Source organism: Erinaceus europaeus, chromosome 20 (assembly GCF_950295315.1).
Source record: "Erinaceus europaeus chromosome 20, mEriEur2.1, whole genome shotgun sequence".
NCBI classification, from domain to species: domain Eukaryota; kingdom Metazoa; phylum Chordata; class Mammalia; order Eulipotyphla; family Erinaceidae; genus Erinaceus; species Erinaceus europaeus.
Window position 1 is genome coordinate 5,685,676 of NC_080181.1, and position 18,088 is coordinate 5,703,763.

The window sequence follows — 18,088 nt, forward strand, 5'->3', positions numbered from 1 at the left end:
ATTTAAGTGTTCTGAATTGGGATTTCTAAAAACAGCTATAATCACTTTGTTGCACAGGTGTGGGAGGAGGAGGAGGTAGAGTTGAGCCCATGCGTGCATGGTAAGTATCTCCTTTGTTGTACCCAGTTGTTTTTTTAAATATTTATTTATTTTATTCCCTTTTTGTTGCCCTTGTTTTATTGTTGTATTTATTATTATTGTCTGTCTTCGTTGTTGGATAGGACAGAGAGAAATGGAGAGAGATGGGGAAGACGGGGAGAGAAAGACAGACATCTGCAGACCTGCTTCACTGCCTGTGAAGCGACTCCCCTGCAGGTGGGGAGCCGAGGGCTCGAACCGGGATCCTTACATCGGTCCTTGTGCTTTGCGTCACGTACACTTAGCCCGCTGTTCTACTGTCCGACTCCCTCTTGGACCCAGTTTTATCTGGTCTTTTCAGGGACCTGGGGAGAACTCTGGCAGATATGGGTAAGGTGACCTAATGCCAAGCACTGAGTTTCTCTTCTCTTTAGGACTCTTTGAGTATATAATGGGAAGAGTGAAAAATTTCTCTTCTTCAGTCTTTTGTTTCTTTGCTCCTGTGTCATGGGCTTTTACTTACAGGTAAGTACCAATGTGCATGCTCACAGGTGTAAGACCTCGCACCCATGAACACCAAAACCCTCGTTATAAAGACAGGTGATGTAGAGTTCCATTTTGGAAGCAATTTTTTGTTTTTCCTTCAGGGTTATTGCTGGGGCTCGGTGCCTGCACTATGAATCTACTGCTCCTGGAGGCATTTTTTTTGTTGTTGTTGCCCTTGTTTATCATTATTATTGTTACTGCTGTCATTGTTGGATAGGACAGAGAAATGGAGAGAGGAGAGGAAGACTGGGAGAGAAAGATAGAACTGCTTTACCACTTGTGAAGTGACCCCTTTGCAGGTGGGGAACTGGGGCTCGAACCGGGATCCATACACCTGTCCTTGCGCTTCGCGCCACGTACGCTTGACCCACTGCACTACCGCCCGACTCCCAGCAACTTGTCCCCCCCCCCCCCCAGTGTGACCTGTTGAGGGTCTACTGTGTGCTAGGCAATATGCTAGATTCTTTTTAAACAGTTGAGAAGTATTTGGGGCTGAGGTGCATCGCCTCACTTCCAATTTGTTGAAGCTCTAGTCCCTAAGAGCTCAGAAGCTGGCTTTTAGACGAGACTTTAAAGCCATAGGTAAGGAACCCTAATGTGGCCTGACAGGTGTCTCCACAGAAAGAAGGACCCAGACACCCCGGAGAGCCTTTGCAACAGCACCTCACTGGTAGGAAAAAGGCCGTCAACAAGCAAGTTGTTTTCAGCAAAAAGCAAATGTCTCTCTAATGCCTCTAGCCACCAGAACTGTGAGAAGAGAAATTTTCGTCTCAACAAAATAGGTTACCTACATAGTGTTCCTGCTTTGTCACGCACATCACTCAAGTTCGAGTTCAGCCCCCATCGTGACAGGCAGGTGGCTTATCCAGTAGAATGCATATGTTACCACTTGCCAGGAGCCAGATTCCAGCTCCAGACCTCCACATAGGAGTGTCTGCAGGGAGGAAGCTTGACACGCGATGGAACAGCAGTGTGGTGCCTTTCCTCTCTGTCTGTGTCAGCCTCAGAGGACAGAGGTGGAGTCTTATAGGCACTGGGTCCCCGTTGTGACCTGAGTGACTGAGCACAGGAGCAGGGCATCTTTCATGGTGACGTGGAACCTTTTAAGTTTCTGGACTGGGGCTCATGTGCAGTCACATCACTGGACCACTTCATGGATGCAGAGAGGGAGAGACACCACTGCACTCACCTTCCCTTTGTTGCCACAGCCTTGCCCGGTGAGCGCTCTGTCTCTATTGCCCTTCATGCAGATAAGATACCTTCTGAAGTGTAAACATTGCAGGGTTTACTGGGGAGAATGGCGCCGACTTACATTGCAGCAAAGTTCTCCTTAAGGCAGACATCAGATTCTCATACCTGTGCCTGCACGCCATCTTTTATGATATGATCGTTTCCGTGAAAGTGTATATAGGAACATTTAGTCTAATAGGTATTTGGAAAAGGGAGACGTGTTTCTATGACACACACCACCACCACCACACACACACACACACACACACACACGGGCAGCTGGACTTCACAGCTGTGACTTCATCACTCCTGGTGGACTTTCTGATGTTAGGTAGAGCTGGGGAGAAAACCACCAGGAAAAGGAGAGACACTGCTTGGTGGCTTCCTTGTTCATGAAGCTTCCTCTATGCTTTATACGGTGCCAGGGTTCTGCACCTGAACTTGGCACGTGAAGTGTGTGCTTTGCTGAGCCCCGTGAGGATTGTCTTTCCTGGCCCCGTGAGGATTGTCTCTACCAGACTTGACAAGTGGTAGTTTTTAAAGGTTGGTAGAAGGTTTGGTACCAAATTGTTAAAATGAACTTAAAACATTTAAATCATACTTCAGTTTTTAATTTGAAAATTTCTATTTAGAGCATTTTTAGATTCACAGAAAACTGGATGAGACAGTACAAATCCTGTCAGCTTCTGCCTGACACAGCTGCAAACCCCCCCCCCCCGGGGGGGGGGCTGTCTCCTGAGAACAGCGCACTTGTTCCAAGATGATACACCTACCTTGATGCGTGGTCCTCACCACAAAGCCTGTAGTTTTCACTAGGGTCATTCGCACTATTTTATGTTCTCTGGGTCTTGACAGGTGTCTACTGACATGTGTCCATCACTGTAATGTCAGCTTTTACACTGACCTACTCGGGGTTCCACCTACTGATTCATTCCTCCCAGCGGAATCTGAGAACCACGATCTCCAGTCAGTCTGTTCTTTAGTTCTTGAATCTTGTGCTGTAAGTGGATCTTGTAGCTATGCATATAACCTTGGCTATGATACAGTGGCCATTTGGGAAAGCCCTTGACTGAGTCATGCGCATGTCATTGCTCAGTATAAGGACTCTTTCTTTTTGACCCCAGAGTTATTGCTGGGTATTATGGATTCACTGCTCCTGGGGGCCATTCTTTTCCTCTTTTGATAGGCCAGAGAAATTGAGAAGGGCATGGGAGACGGAGGAGAAAGACACCTGCAGACCTGGTTCTCCAGCAGGTAGGGAGCCCTTTGCTCGTGGTAATAACGTGTATACTCAGCTTGGTGCACCACTGTGCAGCAGCCCCCAAGTTGCAGGGGTGGGGGAAGAGAGAGTCACATACTCAACCTTGGCTTTAAAAGCTTGACTTTATGATTAAAATTCTGGCATTGCCTTCTCAGGCCGACTTTGAGAGTGACTGCCAAATACTTCGGTCAGTCAGGATTTTTCTTTTTTTGTTGCCTCCAGGGTTATTGCTGGGGCTCGGTGCCTGCACTAGGAATCCACTGCTCCTGGAGGCCACTTTTTTTTTTTTTTTTGCCTTTGTTGCCCTTGTGGTTTTTATTGATGTCATTGTTGTTGGATAGAACAGAGAAATTGAGAGAGAGGGAGTCAGGCTGCAGTACAGCGGGCTAAGCGCAGGTGGCGCAAAGCACAAAGACCGGCATAAGGATCCCGGTTCGAGCCCTGGCTCCCCACCTGCAGGGGAGTCGCTTCACAGGCGGTGAAGCAGGTGTCTTGTCTTTCTCTTTCCCTCCTCTCAATTTCTCTGCCCTATCCATCAACAAACGACAACAACTACAACAAGGCTACAACAACAAGGGCAACAAAAGGGGGGAAATGGCCTCCAGGAGCAGTGGATTCATGGTGCAGGCACTGAGCCCCAGAAATAACCCTGGAGGCAAAAAAAAAAAAAAAAAAGCTTTTCTAAGAGAGAAGCATCTAGTTGAGGTAGGCGGTCAGCCACACAACACCCCCTGTGGACTGTGGCCTTGTGCGTGCGGATCCCGATTCCAGTTGCTGCTTCCTTCAGCTGGAGAGAGACCACGGCACCTCCCCGGTAGCTCAGGACCATGAGCCTGCACCACGCATACAGCAAGCTGGCTCTCTGGACCTAAAGATACTTGTTTCCTTCCTTTGACGGGTCAGAGAGGACGGGAGTAGGGTGAGAGACCTGCAGCCCTGGATCATTGTGTGACATTTTCCCCTGTAGGTGGGGGTCTGAAGCCAGGTCCTTGTGCGTGGTGGTGATGTGCCACGGCCCAGCCCCCCTGAGGAATTTTTATTTATTTTTTGTTGCCAGAGCACTGCTCAGTTCTGGCTTATGGTGGTGCAAGGAATTGAACCTGGGACTTAACGGAGCCTCAGGCTTAAGAGTCAGTTTGCATAACCATTATGCTGTCTACCCCCGCCCTGAGGAATATACTTAACATGCAGGTAGCGGTTTTGTTTTCTGCTGGATAGGGCTGCTTATATCCTTGATTCATGCTTAGGTACTAACAATTCTGTTTGCATCATCTGTGCACATGGCAAGTAGCATTTTAGTATTTCTGAGTTTTAAGAATCCCCACAAGGAAAGAATTGTTTTGCGAGAACATTCAGTATTTGTTTCCAAGGTCTACTTTGGCTTAGAGAGGGAGGAGCTGTCTTTGCCACTTCATTGGTGCTTTGGGGAGCTAGACTTCTAGTTGAGTGTGGAGCTGGGCTTGCTGTGATTCCCAGTATTTCCAGTGCCTGGGATTCCACTTGTTTCTTTTTGGGAGTCATTAGTAGGAAACCTGCACCTAGGTGCTCGCCCTGAGCAAAGCTTTTCTCGCGCACACAGGTGGCATTTCCAGCACTGTGACGGGCCCTTTGCCTTCGTTAGTTCTGACCTTCCATGAAACAGGTGTAAACTTAGACTTATGGGGTCCCACACCCCACAAGAGACCATTGCATGCTTGGTGAACATGGAGAAGAGCAGATGGTAGTAATTGCTGGTTCTTAAACCTATTTTATATCTGGTACAGCAATATTCACACAAATTTTAGCCAGAGTCCATGGACTTTTTTTGGAGGGGGTGGTGCTAGGACATTCTGAATGTGTGATTCTGCTTCTCCTAGTGAACCATTAATGTTTTTTCCTTTCAAAATTCCAGGTGGAAGAAGAGGAGGCCCCATCATTCATGAAGTGTCCCCGGCACATGCTGAAGTGTGCTGTGCCAGGTGCGCCATCTGCGGGACTTCCAGTCAAGGGCAGCTGCTAAGTTGTGCTGATCAGCAGGTAGAGTGAAAACAGCCCTAGATTTCCGTCAGTTTCTGACAAAAGCCTTTTTTTAAAAAAAGTTTTTTTTAATGTATCATTTATTTATTCCCTTTTGTTGCCCTTGTTTTACTGTTGTGGGTATTATTGTAATTGATGTCATCATTGTTGGATATGAAAGAGAGGAGGGGAAGATGGGGAGAGAGGAAGACAGACACCTGCAGACCTGCTTCACCGCCTGTGAAGCGACTCCCCTGCAGGTGGGGAGCTGGGGGCTCGAACCGGGATCCTTCCGCCGGTCCCTGTGCTTTGGCAAAGCCTTTCTAACACGGACCCACAGGTTCTGCATGAGAACCGGTGTTGCTGCACAGGACTGTGGATGAGCAGGCAGTGCCGTCCCCTCCTGTGCTCAGCAGCCAGGTAAGACCTGGCAGAGACTCATTATAAGCACACACAATAAGATGCCTAGCTCTGCTTTCTTCCTGCCACTGCTTCCAGTCTCCTCCCCGCAGTGATCAGCAGTGATTTTGCGGTGTGTGGATAATGCACGTCGTGCGGTTATAGAAATGGTCTCTGGTTTACTTTTTTCACATGCCAGTAAGTGCAATAGGGTTATCACTGGGGCTTGGTGCCTGTGCTACAAATCCACTGCGCCTGGAGGCTGTTTTTCCCATTTTGTTGCCCTTGTTGTTATTGTTGGATAGGACAGAAATTGAGAGGAGGGGAAGAGAGAAAGGAGAAAGATGCCTGAAGACCCCTACGGTGGGGAGCTGGGGACATGAACCGGGATACTTATGCTGGTCCTTGTGGGTATAAATACACAGTCTCAGCTTAGGCTACAAGTAAACCAAGATTTTTTCTTCCCACCAGGCTCATTGCTGGCACTGCAAATCCATCCCTACCAGGAGCCATTTTTTCCTTTACAGGACAAAGGTGGGAGAGACACCTGCAGATCTGCTTCAGCCACCACCTGGTCTTGCTTTCCTGGCTGTCCACTCACCAGGTTTCTAGTGGTTACATGCACAGTTTGTCTCCACCAGAATGCAGTATTCTGAGAGTTTTTCTTTGGGACTATTGTGACAAAGTGGAATGCATATTTGAGAAACTTGGGTTCATTTCACAGATGCCAGGTAGGCATAGAACAGGAACATTACACACACACAAATATATAAAAATGGAATTTGGGTCCCACAATGGGAAAATGCTGTCTTTGCTATTACTGCACTTTTTTTTTTTTTTTTTTTAATTTTGCCTCCAGGGTTAGTGCTAGGGATTGAACCGGGGACCTCAGGAACGAGACTCTTGCATAACCATCATGCTGTCTCCCCAACACTTAATTCTTGTTTTATAGTGAATACTGAGTTTCAATTCCTAGATAAAGTGGGGTGTGTTTAATATTTACAGAGAAACTCAGGGGGACACCTCCTGTAGCCCTGATTCTCATCACTTGTGAAGCTCCCCATGCATTTAACTAGGTGCATCACCATAGGGCCCCTGGGATGTGTATTCTTATTCCAATAAGTTTAGAGACTGACAGTCTTCTGGGCACTGAGGATTGAACAGGTAGGAGAGCCATATTCTAGGAAGAAAGTAGCTGCAGGCCAGGTAGTATGTTGGAAAGTCATTGTAATTTTTCTTGATATACTTGACAGTGAAGTGAAACTTAAAGGCTTTTTTTTTTTCTTTCAGAACAGATATGATGCTTTTCCATTCAGTGGGCCAGAAGCAAAACACACATTCTGATTCTACAGGTGGTGGGTGAGTAGACTACCATATGTTATAAGACATGCACCCAAGTACCCCCCGATGTAGCCAGACTAGAGAAAGAAGACTTAAAAGCTTTGTTTTCTGAGGAGAGAGAAGCCAGCTTTGAAAGTCTTTGCTCTAACTACTATGCTGGCCTGGACAACCATGAGAGAGAACCGCTAATTTCCTCTTGCTTGAAATGAAGCAACAACACACACTGAATCTCGTAAAGAAAGCTTTATTCTAAAAATAGACTATATAAACAGGAGTATTTCTGAAAAATAGAATAAAGCCACAAACTTCCATTTGTATTTCTAAGACAATTAGATCAAGTATAACTGTTCAGTTTAAATTGACAGAAAATGTCACAGCCTCAAGAGTGGGTAAGACAACCACCTTTAAAAGTATTTCCTTTAGACGTCTACAGTATGTTTTGCAAAGAAATGAAAGCAGTAAGTGACCATTTAAAACAACATTAATAGCATACAACTTCTCTATAGCTGATCTTGAACATCCCAATACCTCCTCAGGCCAGGATGTTTTTAATATTGGACCCTGAGTTGAGAATAAACTGACATTACAAAATCTTAGAGAAGTTGAGGGGGGGTGCATGCCACCACCTGGCCCTTATAGATTTAAAATGCCTCTTTGGTGGAGAAATATCTGAAAAATAGCCATTAAGTCTTCTGTCTCTAATAGCCATTTTAAAAAACTTTTTGAGTTACATTGCAAAATATATACATATTAATATAAAAATCTGAGTCCCAAAAAAGCTTTCTCTTAAAAATACTGAACATAGCCATTTCCAGTGGTGAAAATATTCTCACAGTAGCAAATAGTCTGATTAAGCCTTTAAAGCATGTTAAGCTTTGTAATTTAAGAGAATCACATATACAAAAAGAGCTTGGCATCAATTGCTCAAAATAAGCTGTTAGTATAAGGACAGGCACTGCTCCAGGATTGGTGTTGTAAGCTTTAAAATGCCATGGCATTAGGGCTAGCACTTGCCTGGATGGGCTGCCACAGCACCGCAGTCCTGGCATCCTGCCCTTTGCCTGTTGCCATCTCCCAGGCACAGGCCCTCAATTTGGTGAGTATGTGCATTAAAAACCCAAACTACATAATTCTTGATGTGTATGTCCTGCTCATACTACTGCCAAGAGACCATTTTAATCTCATAAACCAAAGCTGATAGGATTCCATCTGTCCTTGATTCTTCAATTTCCTTAAATGATGGCATCGTGTTCATCTCTGCAATATAAACAGAAGTTAAAATAATTTTGAACTAAGCTAGTTTTATGCTTATAATCTTCAGAGTAAAATTGTCTCCTGCCTCTTAATGGCAGTTAGTGATAACCCTCTCTTCAAAACACCTGCCACTTCTTGAGTGCACAATGTATAGACAGTGTGAGTGCTACACACTTCTATTTTATTTAATCTTTAGAGTAATCCTATGCAGGCCACTTACCCTTTTTCCCTCCAGGGTTATTGCTGGGGTGCGATGCCTGCACTATGAAGTCACTGCTCCTAAAGGCCATCCCCTCCCCCATTTTGTTGTCCTTATTCTTGTTGGATAGAACAGAGGTGTGGGGAGAAAGAGATCTGCAGACATGCCTCACTGCTTGTGAGACGACCTCCCTGCATGCAACTGTGGAGCCAGGGGCGAGAACTGGGGTGTTTGACCCAGCACACCACTGCCCTGGTACTTAAATTCCCTTAGTCCCATGCAACACAGGAGGCTAAGTTGTAGCCTATGACAGGAACTGCTACCCTCTCAAAGTCCTAAGACCTGTAGAATTCTATCAGGTCATCGTAAAATGATGTATGACAGTAGCAGATTGCAAACATCACAAGTTGATTTAAATGAGAGAGTAATCCCATATTACTTACATGGTTCTATATTGAATGCCTCTTCTTGAATAATACACTTTGCATCCAACGTAAAGCATAGATAGTATCCCCAGTGTTAATACAATACCACCAACAAAGCTGCCAGTATCAAACTTTAATCCAGTATTTTCTTTAGAGTTAACGGTCGGTGTGGCTGGAAGAAAACCAAGCAGAAAATAGGTTCACACATCGAGGGTGAGGAACCAGGCCTGGAAAGTCGCTCCTAGTTTGTTTCTTTTTCCTATGGGATAGGACAGAAATTACAGACTGGCTTTGCCATTGATGAAGTGTGCCCCTGCAGATGGAGCTGGGGGCTTGAGTGCAACTTGGACTGTTTTATCATTGTAGTTGTTGGATAGGATGGAGAGAAAGACAGCTGCAGACCTGCTTCACCGCCTGTGAAGCGACTCCCCTGCAGGTGGGGAGCCGGGACCTCAAACTGGGATCCTTACACCCGTCCTTGTGCTTTGCGCTACCTCCCAACTCCTCTTTTAAATGTGACTCTGTCACCAAGACTCTTCAGGTGTTAAGTTCATGGTTTCACAGGCATTGAATTTAAACATTAGGAATCATGTAGTTTGAGCCAAATTACTTTGTAGAAGGAAGTATAAAGTTAAGACCTATTTTCAATTCATGGAAAATAAAATTGCATTGGGATAAATTACTCACAGATGGGTCTATTTGGGATGATTAAGTCAGCAATTTTAAGGAATAATAGTTCAGTGGTCCAGGAGGTCTGAGTTCAATTCCTGGCAGCACATGTACCAGAGTGGTGTCTGGTTCTTTCTCTCCTCCTGTTTTTCTCATTAATAAAAATAAATGAAATTTAAAAAGTTAAAAGAAATATTAGTTCAATTAACTCACTAGGTAATCATATTGCCTCTCTGATAGTTTTGCAAACTACAGTGACCATTTAACAACTGTTTTCTAAGTGAGAAGTCGGTTTTAATACCCACTTGTCACTGGTGAAGCAGATGTCACTGTGCTGTTGTGGGTTGTATTCATCGGGGCTGCGGTTGGTGAAGCACTTGTCTTGGGTGTAGACTTGCTGGTGGTTGTAGTCTTATTTGTTGAGACCCCTGGTGTTGTCATTTTCGATGTTACAGGCTTCACAGTGGTGGTGCTCGTCTTATTCGTTGAGACTGAGGTAACTGGGCTCGTCGATGGTTTTGTCATCGGTTTCATGGTGGTGCCTGTCCTGTTTTGGGGGCCTGAAGAAACCGGAGTTGGTTTCACAGTGCTGTTGGTATGTGGGGTACTCACTGCAAGAATGTGAAGAAACATTAAAGCTGGAACGTGACGTTTCCTTAAAGACCATGGTCATATAACTAGCACTCTGCACCTCCTGGGTGTGTGTGTGTGGGGGGTGATGTACTGAGTCCCTGCCACATCCTTCCAAGGAGCTTTAAGGGCAAAACAGCAGCAGGATATGAGCACCTGGGAAAACCAGCTTCCCACACTCACTAGGAAGTGAAGGACTGTCATCTTAGTGAGAATTTTCCATCATTGGAAAGTTTTGTTTTTTTTGTTTGGCCTCCAGGGTTATCACTTGGGTTTGGTGCCAGCACTATGAACCCACTGCTCCTGGAGGCTATTTTTCCTATTTTATTGCCATTGTTATTGTTGTTGGATAGGACAGAGGAGGAGAGACAGACACCTGCAGACCTGCTTCACTGCTTACGAAGTGACTCCCCTCCAGGTGGGGAGCCAGGGGCTTGAACTGGGATCCTCAGGCCAGTCCTTGCGCTCCATGCCATGTGCGCTTAACCTGCTGTGCTACCACCGGCCCCCAAAAGGTGTTTTTTTGTTAGCCACCCCTTGGTGCCACCAACTCCACTGCTCCAAGTGACCAGTCTTCATTTTTTTTTTCTCCCCTTCTCATTGATGTAGAGAAAGGGAGGGAAACCTGTACCGCTTATGAAGCTTCCCCCCTGCAGGGAGGCTGGGGTGTCTTGAGCCCAGGTTGTGTCTGGAAAGGTATTTCTATAAGTGTATGAAATTTTCAGCATTTTAAAAGCTAATTTTGTATGTCTAATATATTCTTCTCAGCTCATACCTGAAATAAATTTGTTCCATGCATCAGAAGGGAGTTCATTAGATACCACCATCCTGTCTCCCTCAATTATTCCAGACCTTTTCTGAAAGACTTCTAATGTATTAGAGAGGGAGAAACACACACAACTAAGTATCACTGACAGATATGGTGCCAGGGATCGAACCAAGGACCTCATGCCCACTGCTGCGAGCCTGAGTCACGACCATTAACATTTGCTGGCTGAAAGGTCTTTTGTGGCCTAGAGGGGCACAGCAGATAAAGCCCTGAACTTTGTAAGCATGGGGCTTATCTCCCCTTCACAACATCGAATACACGGTGTGGTTTCTAGGCCTGCTTTTCTGCAAATCAGCTTTTGCTACTCAAATCTTTTTTCACTGAGGGAATTAATGGTTTACAGCAGACAGTAAGATACAGTAGTTGGTACATGGATAACATTTCTTAGTTTTCCACATAACACTAACCCCCACCTAGGTCCTCCTCCGTCATCATAATCCAGGATCTGAACATTCTCCCCACCCCAGAGTCCTTTACTTTAGTGCAATACATCAAAGACTTCAGGTCTCTTTTGGGTGGACACTTGAACTGAGCATTTTGTACTCAGCCAAAACCAAAGATTATCCAAGCAGGTGAGACGAATACTATCCAACTTTTGGGTGTCTGTACAGAAATATCTATTTTGTCACTGAAATAATCACATTCCAAAACAGTGAGATATATAATTTTTGTCGCTGGGGTTCAGCTCCTGACAGCCATGTATTTTTCCCTCACTCTTATCTACATAGAGAGTGAGGAGACTACACCACTGCTTGTGAAACTTACACCTGGTGGTGGTCTAGGCCTTGAACCCAGATCCTTGGGCAGCATAAAGCATGCACTCTTATTGGGAGAGTCACTGAGCTTTGAAGGCTCAAAACATCAAATGTGTTAATGGCTACAAATGGACAAAAAACACACAAATCAGGTTGTATTAAACTGTGTTTCAGGGTGAGGTAGGGCACACAATTGAGGCCCTGGGTTCCAGACCTGGCACCAAGTGGGAGCTCTGGATGGTGGAACACTGCTGTGATGTCTTCCTCTCTGAAATTAAAAAGAAACTGCCTGGGGGTCAGGCAGCGGTTCAAGCGCATGTAGCGCCAAGCGCAAGGACCAGCTTAAGGATCCCGGTTCGAGTCCCCGGACCCCCACCTGCAGGGGCGTCGCTTCACAAGTGGTGAAGCAGGTCTGCAGGTGTCTTTCTCTTAACAGCATCGACATCAGTAACAATAACCACAACAACGATAAAACAACCAGTAGATTGCAGGCACCGAGCCCCAGCAATAACCCTGGAGACAAAACAAGAAGAAAGGAAACTGCCTGCCTAGGAGTGATGGCAACATCATGTGTGAGGTCCCCTGTCTGCCAGTAAATGACATTTGTGCTCTGGAGCTAATGATGTCACACACCACCCAAGTCTGGATGAATCTCCCTGTCCTCGACTTGCTAAATGTCATCCTTAGCTAGCACTGCAGGGTGACATTTACCCATCCGTGCAGGGCTCGCAGAGGGTAGTCCCCAGGAGACTGTTCCCCACAGACACTAAGCAGGAGTCTAGGCATGATGACTGATGAGCAAATGGGTGGAGATGGTCTCTCATTAAACAAGTTTTGTTAAAAAAAAAAAAAAAAAAAACTAAAAAAGTATTTTCAAGTACAAAAGAACCATGTGAACTACTTTCTTATAAAGAAACCAAGCACCAGGGGGCTGGGTGGTCACGCACCTGGTTAAGCGCTCACCTTGGAATGTCCAAGGACCTGGGTTCAAGCCCCCTGCTGCCCACCTGCAGGGGGAAAGCCTCACAAGTGGTGAGCACAGCTGCAGGTGTCTCTCTCCCCTATCTTCCCCTTCCTCGGTTTCTGGCTGTGTCTAGCCAATAAACAAACTAAGCATCAGTATAAATAATCCAGAAACCAAAGGTGCCTTCCTTGCTGCACAAGTGCGCTCACTCAGAATGCGAATCATCTGACAGGACAGAGGGAAAGGCCTGGGGGCCTGAATCTATGTCTTTAAGCAGATGGGCCACCGCCCAGCTCCCCTAGAATTTTACTTTATGGGAATGAAGTCGGTGTATGTGTGACAGCCTGTCTCTATGGCTCAGCCTGTTTCCCTTGTGTTCGGGGAGCTTTGGTGTGTGGCACCCCGGCCCCGTGAGGCTTTTGAGGAGTTTCACCCTTTATTCTGTCATAGAACCTGACCCACAAGTCCTGTTGGCAAACAAGGTCCAGCCAGCAAAAACATTTAAGGCCCCCAAAGTTTAGAAAAGGTATAGCATATATTAAATCATAAAACAGGTACAATTATATTACTGGGTTGTCGGGAAAGTCATGGAAAAGCAATGCATTGACCTTTCTGACAGCCCAATAATAATCATAGGCAAAAGTCTTAAGACAAAAACCTTTAGAAATGTGGAAGTGGTATTCTGGCAAGACGACACAGTTCATATGTAATCTGAGAAATAGACAAGACGAATCACTGGGCTCAGTAGAGAAAACAGCTCCATAGGAAAGCTGGTGTTTGCGCAGCTCTAAGCAAAAGAACGCAGCGTTGTAAAGCTTTGGGAGCTCTGACGAGTAACCAGTGGGACCTAACTGGTACATTCGTGTTCAACTACACAGTCCACATATTTTATGTACCGAACTGTACCTGAGTATGAGTCTCACTCGATCTCAGGGATCCAGATAACAGGGAATATGCACTGTGGCCACGGTGAATTCAAGCTAAAAGTCACACGGGGCGATGCCAGTGACGGGGCACTGGGTTGAGGGCATTCCTCCCCGGGTACAGGGACCTGGGTTCAAGCCCTTGATTCCCACCTAATAAAAACAAAATCAGATGAGCAAAAACAGCTGGCAGGAGTGAGAGCTCGCCGGGTGAGGTGAAGCTTGATGTGAGCGGCCTGGCCCCAGCCCAGTGGCCGCATGGGCAGAGCTGAGCAGGAGGGGCCTGGGGCAGTGGCCTCAGGCACGTGTAAGGGCTGCCTCCACACACAGCTGGGTGAGTGCCAAGTAAGCCACACTCAATTTCTCAGGTACCGTGAAATGATCAGTAGGGATTTCAAAGTAAAGGAAGAACAGACCTGTGAAAACTCATGGTATGCAACTAAGCCACACCTAGTTCCCACAGGGGCAGATCACAGGCACCTGCTGCTAGAAGCATCAGCCAGAAAACGCCCAACCCCACCCTCCACCAGGATGCACGGTTCCCCAAAGGGGCCACCACGTCCCTCTAAATGTCAAGGCACGTACCTTCCCCTCCAGAGACCCAGTGAGGACCCTCTCCAGCCAAAGCGGCTTAAAGCAGCATCTAGATGATGGTTCCAGCTACGTTTCATGCAGAGTGCACACATTCAATCCATCTTTCACATTTGTTTGTTTTTCACCAGAGCACTCAGCTCAGCTCAGTTTTATGGTGGTGCAGGGGATTGAACCCAGGACTTAGAAGCCTCAGGCATGAGAGTCTCTGCATTGCCATCATGCTATCTACCCCTGGCCGTCATCTTTCACATTCACTGATAAAAGCGAAAGTGTAGAAGAATGTCCCCCCTGCCCCTCTGCCAGGTGACTGGGACAAACACATATCTGGTCAGGACCAGAGGGCAGCATGTGCCCGTGTTTTCTGTGCGGATGTGCAGAGGGGCACGTGAGAGACCCACAGGCCCACCACGCGTGTGCTGTTCCCCACAAAGTGTTTGGAAACTGTCCAGGACAGAGATGAAGGCAGACGAAGTGTGCTGTAGTGGATGTGAGGGATTGTGGGCCAGGCCAGGGAGGCAGGAGGCGGCCACAGTCCCAAAGAACACCTGCACCCTTCCTGTTCAGAACCACCGCATAAATTGCACTGGTGCTGGCAGGTCTCTAAGGCGGGAAAGGGAGGGTTGGGCGGCATGTAGGAGGTACTGGGAGGGGACTGTTTTAAATGCTTAAGGAGCCATGGCACTGAGGGTTCTCTGACTCATGGCGTTCATGTGATGGAGGACCCAGCGCTGTGGCTTCTCACACAGACTTTGCAGAAAGGAAAAGGACCACCACACTGAAGCTTCCATCAGGGCTGAGGGTACCAGGCTTGAGTCTGGGCTTGGCAAGCGGGCACACTGCCCAGGGTGGGATCTGCAGGTCAGAGCGGCTCTCTGAAAGCCAGACTTTACTGGGAGTTGTTATCAAGGCCTGCTGGGCCCCCAGACTACACAGAAACTGCACAGAGAGTCTCCCAACTTGTCACATCTCAAGTCTGACTTCCCCTCGGGCCAGAGGACTCCTGACGACAGGCCCACCTAAGAATCCAGCTACAGGCCAGCCCACCTTAATGACATCTGCAGATGCCTGCCAGGTTAGGGAAGATGAGCACATAGCCAGGGTTCCTGGGGGGGGGGACGAGGATCTGCCCACTCCACTCTGCTTTGGGGGCCCAAGCGCAAGGGAGGCCGCAGAGCTCGTCCCCGGCCACAGGCAGCCACGCTTCTGGGATGTGTCACTGGGGACTACAGACATTTCCCGCCCATAGATACTTTATTTCCTCGTGTCTCATAACAGCCCACTGAGCTGGGCACCAGCAGCTGGGGCCAGGCCAGGCCAGGGTTAGTTGTGCCCCTAGTGGGCGTCAGTGGGTGGGGTGGAGGGATGTGCCTTCCTGAGGCTCCCAGGGTCTCTGACATCTTCCAGCGTCACTAGAAAGGCTCTAGCATCTCATCACCCAAACCACTCGGCAACAACTGTGGGTCCAGTCGGCCAGAAAACCCCCACAAGCAACTGTTTGAGCTGCCTGAGTTACTCCGCCTGCTGTCTGTCTGTCTGTGTATTTAGGATCCTGGCTTCATGTATGTGCAGCATCACTCTCCCAGGCCAACTGACTCACCCAGAGGAGACAGAGAGCCTGCCGTGCTGTGGCATGTCCTGTGTGGTGCTGGGCTCACACCTGCATCTCTTATGTGACAAGGCAAGTGCCCTCCCTGGTAAGCTCTGTCCAGCCCGTCCTAAGTTTAAAATAGCCTCCAGGCTGGGGAGACATAGTGGTTCCGCAAAACTGCCACGCTTAAGGCTCCAAGGTCCCAGGTTCAATCCCCGACAGCACCATAAGCCAGCAGGGCTCTGGTGTTTCTGCTCAAGTGGGCTGGAGACCTTGCTGACAGGAGGAACCAGCTTGCCCGCAAAAAGCCACCGCGGATATAGTGTTACTGGGGAGGGGACTGGGCAGCGGTGCACCTGGTTTAGACACAAGGACCAGGGTTCAAGCACCCGCTCCCCACCTGAAGGGAGAAAGCTTCATGAGCAGTGAAGCAGGCCTGGAGGTGTCTGGCTTTCTCCCTACCTCCCCTTTCTCTCTTAACCAAAGCACTGCTGCTCAGCTCTGGCTGATGGTGGGATGCGGGATTCAACCTGAGCTAATGTTACCTCCCCTTCCCCTCTCAATTTCTCGCTGTCCCATCAAATAAAATAGGGGCAGGCAGTAGCACAGTGGGTTAAGTACACATGGTGCGAAGCATAAGGACCCTGGTTCAAACCCCTGGCTCCCCACCTGCAGGTCTGCAGGTGTGTCTGTCTTTCTCTCCCTGTTTTCCCTTCCTCTTGCCATTTCTCTCTGCCCTATCCAACAACAGCAGCAGTAAGAACAACGATAAACAAGGGCAACAAAAGGGGACCAAAAAACAGCCTCCAGGAGCAGTGGATTTGTAGTGCAGGCACCAAGCCCCAGAAATAACCCTGGAGGCAAAAAAAAAAAAGATGGGGAAAAGAAAATGGTCACTGGGAGCAACGTGTTCATAGTGTCAACACTGGGCCCCAGTGACAGCCCTCATGGCAATCAAAAAAAATTTTTTTTAAGAAGTTAAAAAAGTTACCTGGAGAAGAAACACTCCCCCTGGCAGAAGTGGTTGGCCAGAAGGGGAGGGTGGAGGAGGCGTCGGCATCACCCACAGCCAACAGGACATCCCTGAGGCTCCGCCAGGCTCCTGCCCTGCACCAGCATTCCAGGGAGACGCGTGCAGGTGGCCTCGAGCCGGCAGAGCCACAGGCAAGAGTGATGGCACTGCAGGGTGCTGTCAGTGTAGACACGAAGAAACACCATCTACACTGAGACACTCAGAGCTGTGAATGCCCCTGCCTGGCGTGGGACGATGGGGCTTTCCACTGGGCTGGACCTGGCCCCGCACAAGCTCACCGCTAAGCCCTGTCTGCTGTCGGTGCCCCGCCAGTGGCCGTTTGCACAGTGACCTGGAGCTCCAGGGAGGACGGCACCAGCTTGGGGCCCGGGCAGAGGTGGCACTGCCACCGCGTCAGTGGGCACAGGTGCGTGCTTTGGGCATCTGCCAGCGAGCCAGCCACCAGCGGGTCAGCACCAACAGGGACGCTGCCTCTGTCAGCAAGGAGACATCCACACAATGTCAGCAGGAAAAAGGCCCAGAGACACCTGCAGCTAGCATGGCGAGTCCTAACCCCCTGTGCAAAAACAAGGTTTTAACTTTTAACACTGGGCATTTTTTTCCCTTTGAGGTGGTGCAATTTCTGTGATCAGCCAAAGCATATACTTGCTTAGAAGCCAGGCAAAAGGGGTGGCCAGGGGGACAGGCAGTGGGCCGCACCATCTCCGCTTTCAGGAAGCAGCCCTGAGAAGGTTAAGGACATGCCCCACCTTCTGTCAGCAAAGACAGACAGATCCCTGCCAGGCCTGTGGGTCTGCTCACTGCTGGAGCCCAGAGCCTATCACTTCACTTCAGCTGTTTTTATTCCCTGTCCCGCCTTGGGGCTTTCTGTGGCTTCATGATTCCATTACTCCTGGTGGGCTTGTTTCCTTTTTAACATCAGAGGGAGAGACAGAGACGACACAGCACCGCTCCGCTGTCTAGAGATTTCCCTGCACCTGACACTCAGGGCTCAAACCTGGGTCTCAGGCTCAGTGTGTGCTCTCCTGAGTGAGCTGTCTCCCAGACCCTGACTTTAGACTTTAGTGAAGATTTTACCACTGAGCGTCTTCACTAAAACTGTCATCAGTAAACACATGCAAGTGCAGCTGAAGATAACTTTTAAAAAGCCAAGAGCCTCAAAATTGTAACTAAGCAATGGAGAGGACACGCAGAAAGCAGGAGACAACACCAGCGTCTGTTTTCACCATCCTAAGAAGTGAAACTGGCCAGGACACAGCCAACCCAGACGGGCACAGGCTCAGCTGTGTGGGGCGCCGCAGTGAGCACCAGGGGGCGCACCAAGGACGCAGCCAGCTGGGCTGCCTCCCTCTCAAAACAGAAGGAAACAAAAGAC

The 18,088-nt window shown here is 48.1% G+C and overlaps 1 protein-coding gene across 1 annotated transcript in view; it reads right to left on the reverse strand.

Moving 5' to 3' along the window:
• Positions 1-7,078: 7,078 nt before the first annotated feature.
• The window catches only part of TMEM123 (transmembrane protein 123), a 41,291-nt gene continuing 30,281 nt past the window's right edge, over positions 7,079-18,088 (reverse strand). The window contains exons 3-5 of the mRNA XM_007520741.3: positions 9,703-10,008; positions 8,747-8,900; positions 7,079-8,107 (exon numbers count right to left, since the gene is read on the reverse strand). Coding sequence (XP_007520803.3) covers positions 8,083-8,107; positions 8,747-8,900; positions 9,703-10,008 — 485 coding nt within the window. The 3' untranslated portion in view covers positions 7,079-8,082. The remainder of the gene's footprint in view (positions 8,108-8,746; positions 8,901-9,702; positions 10,009-18,088) is intronic.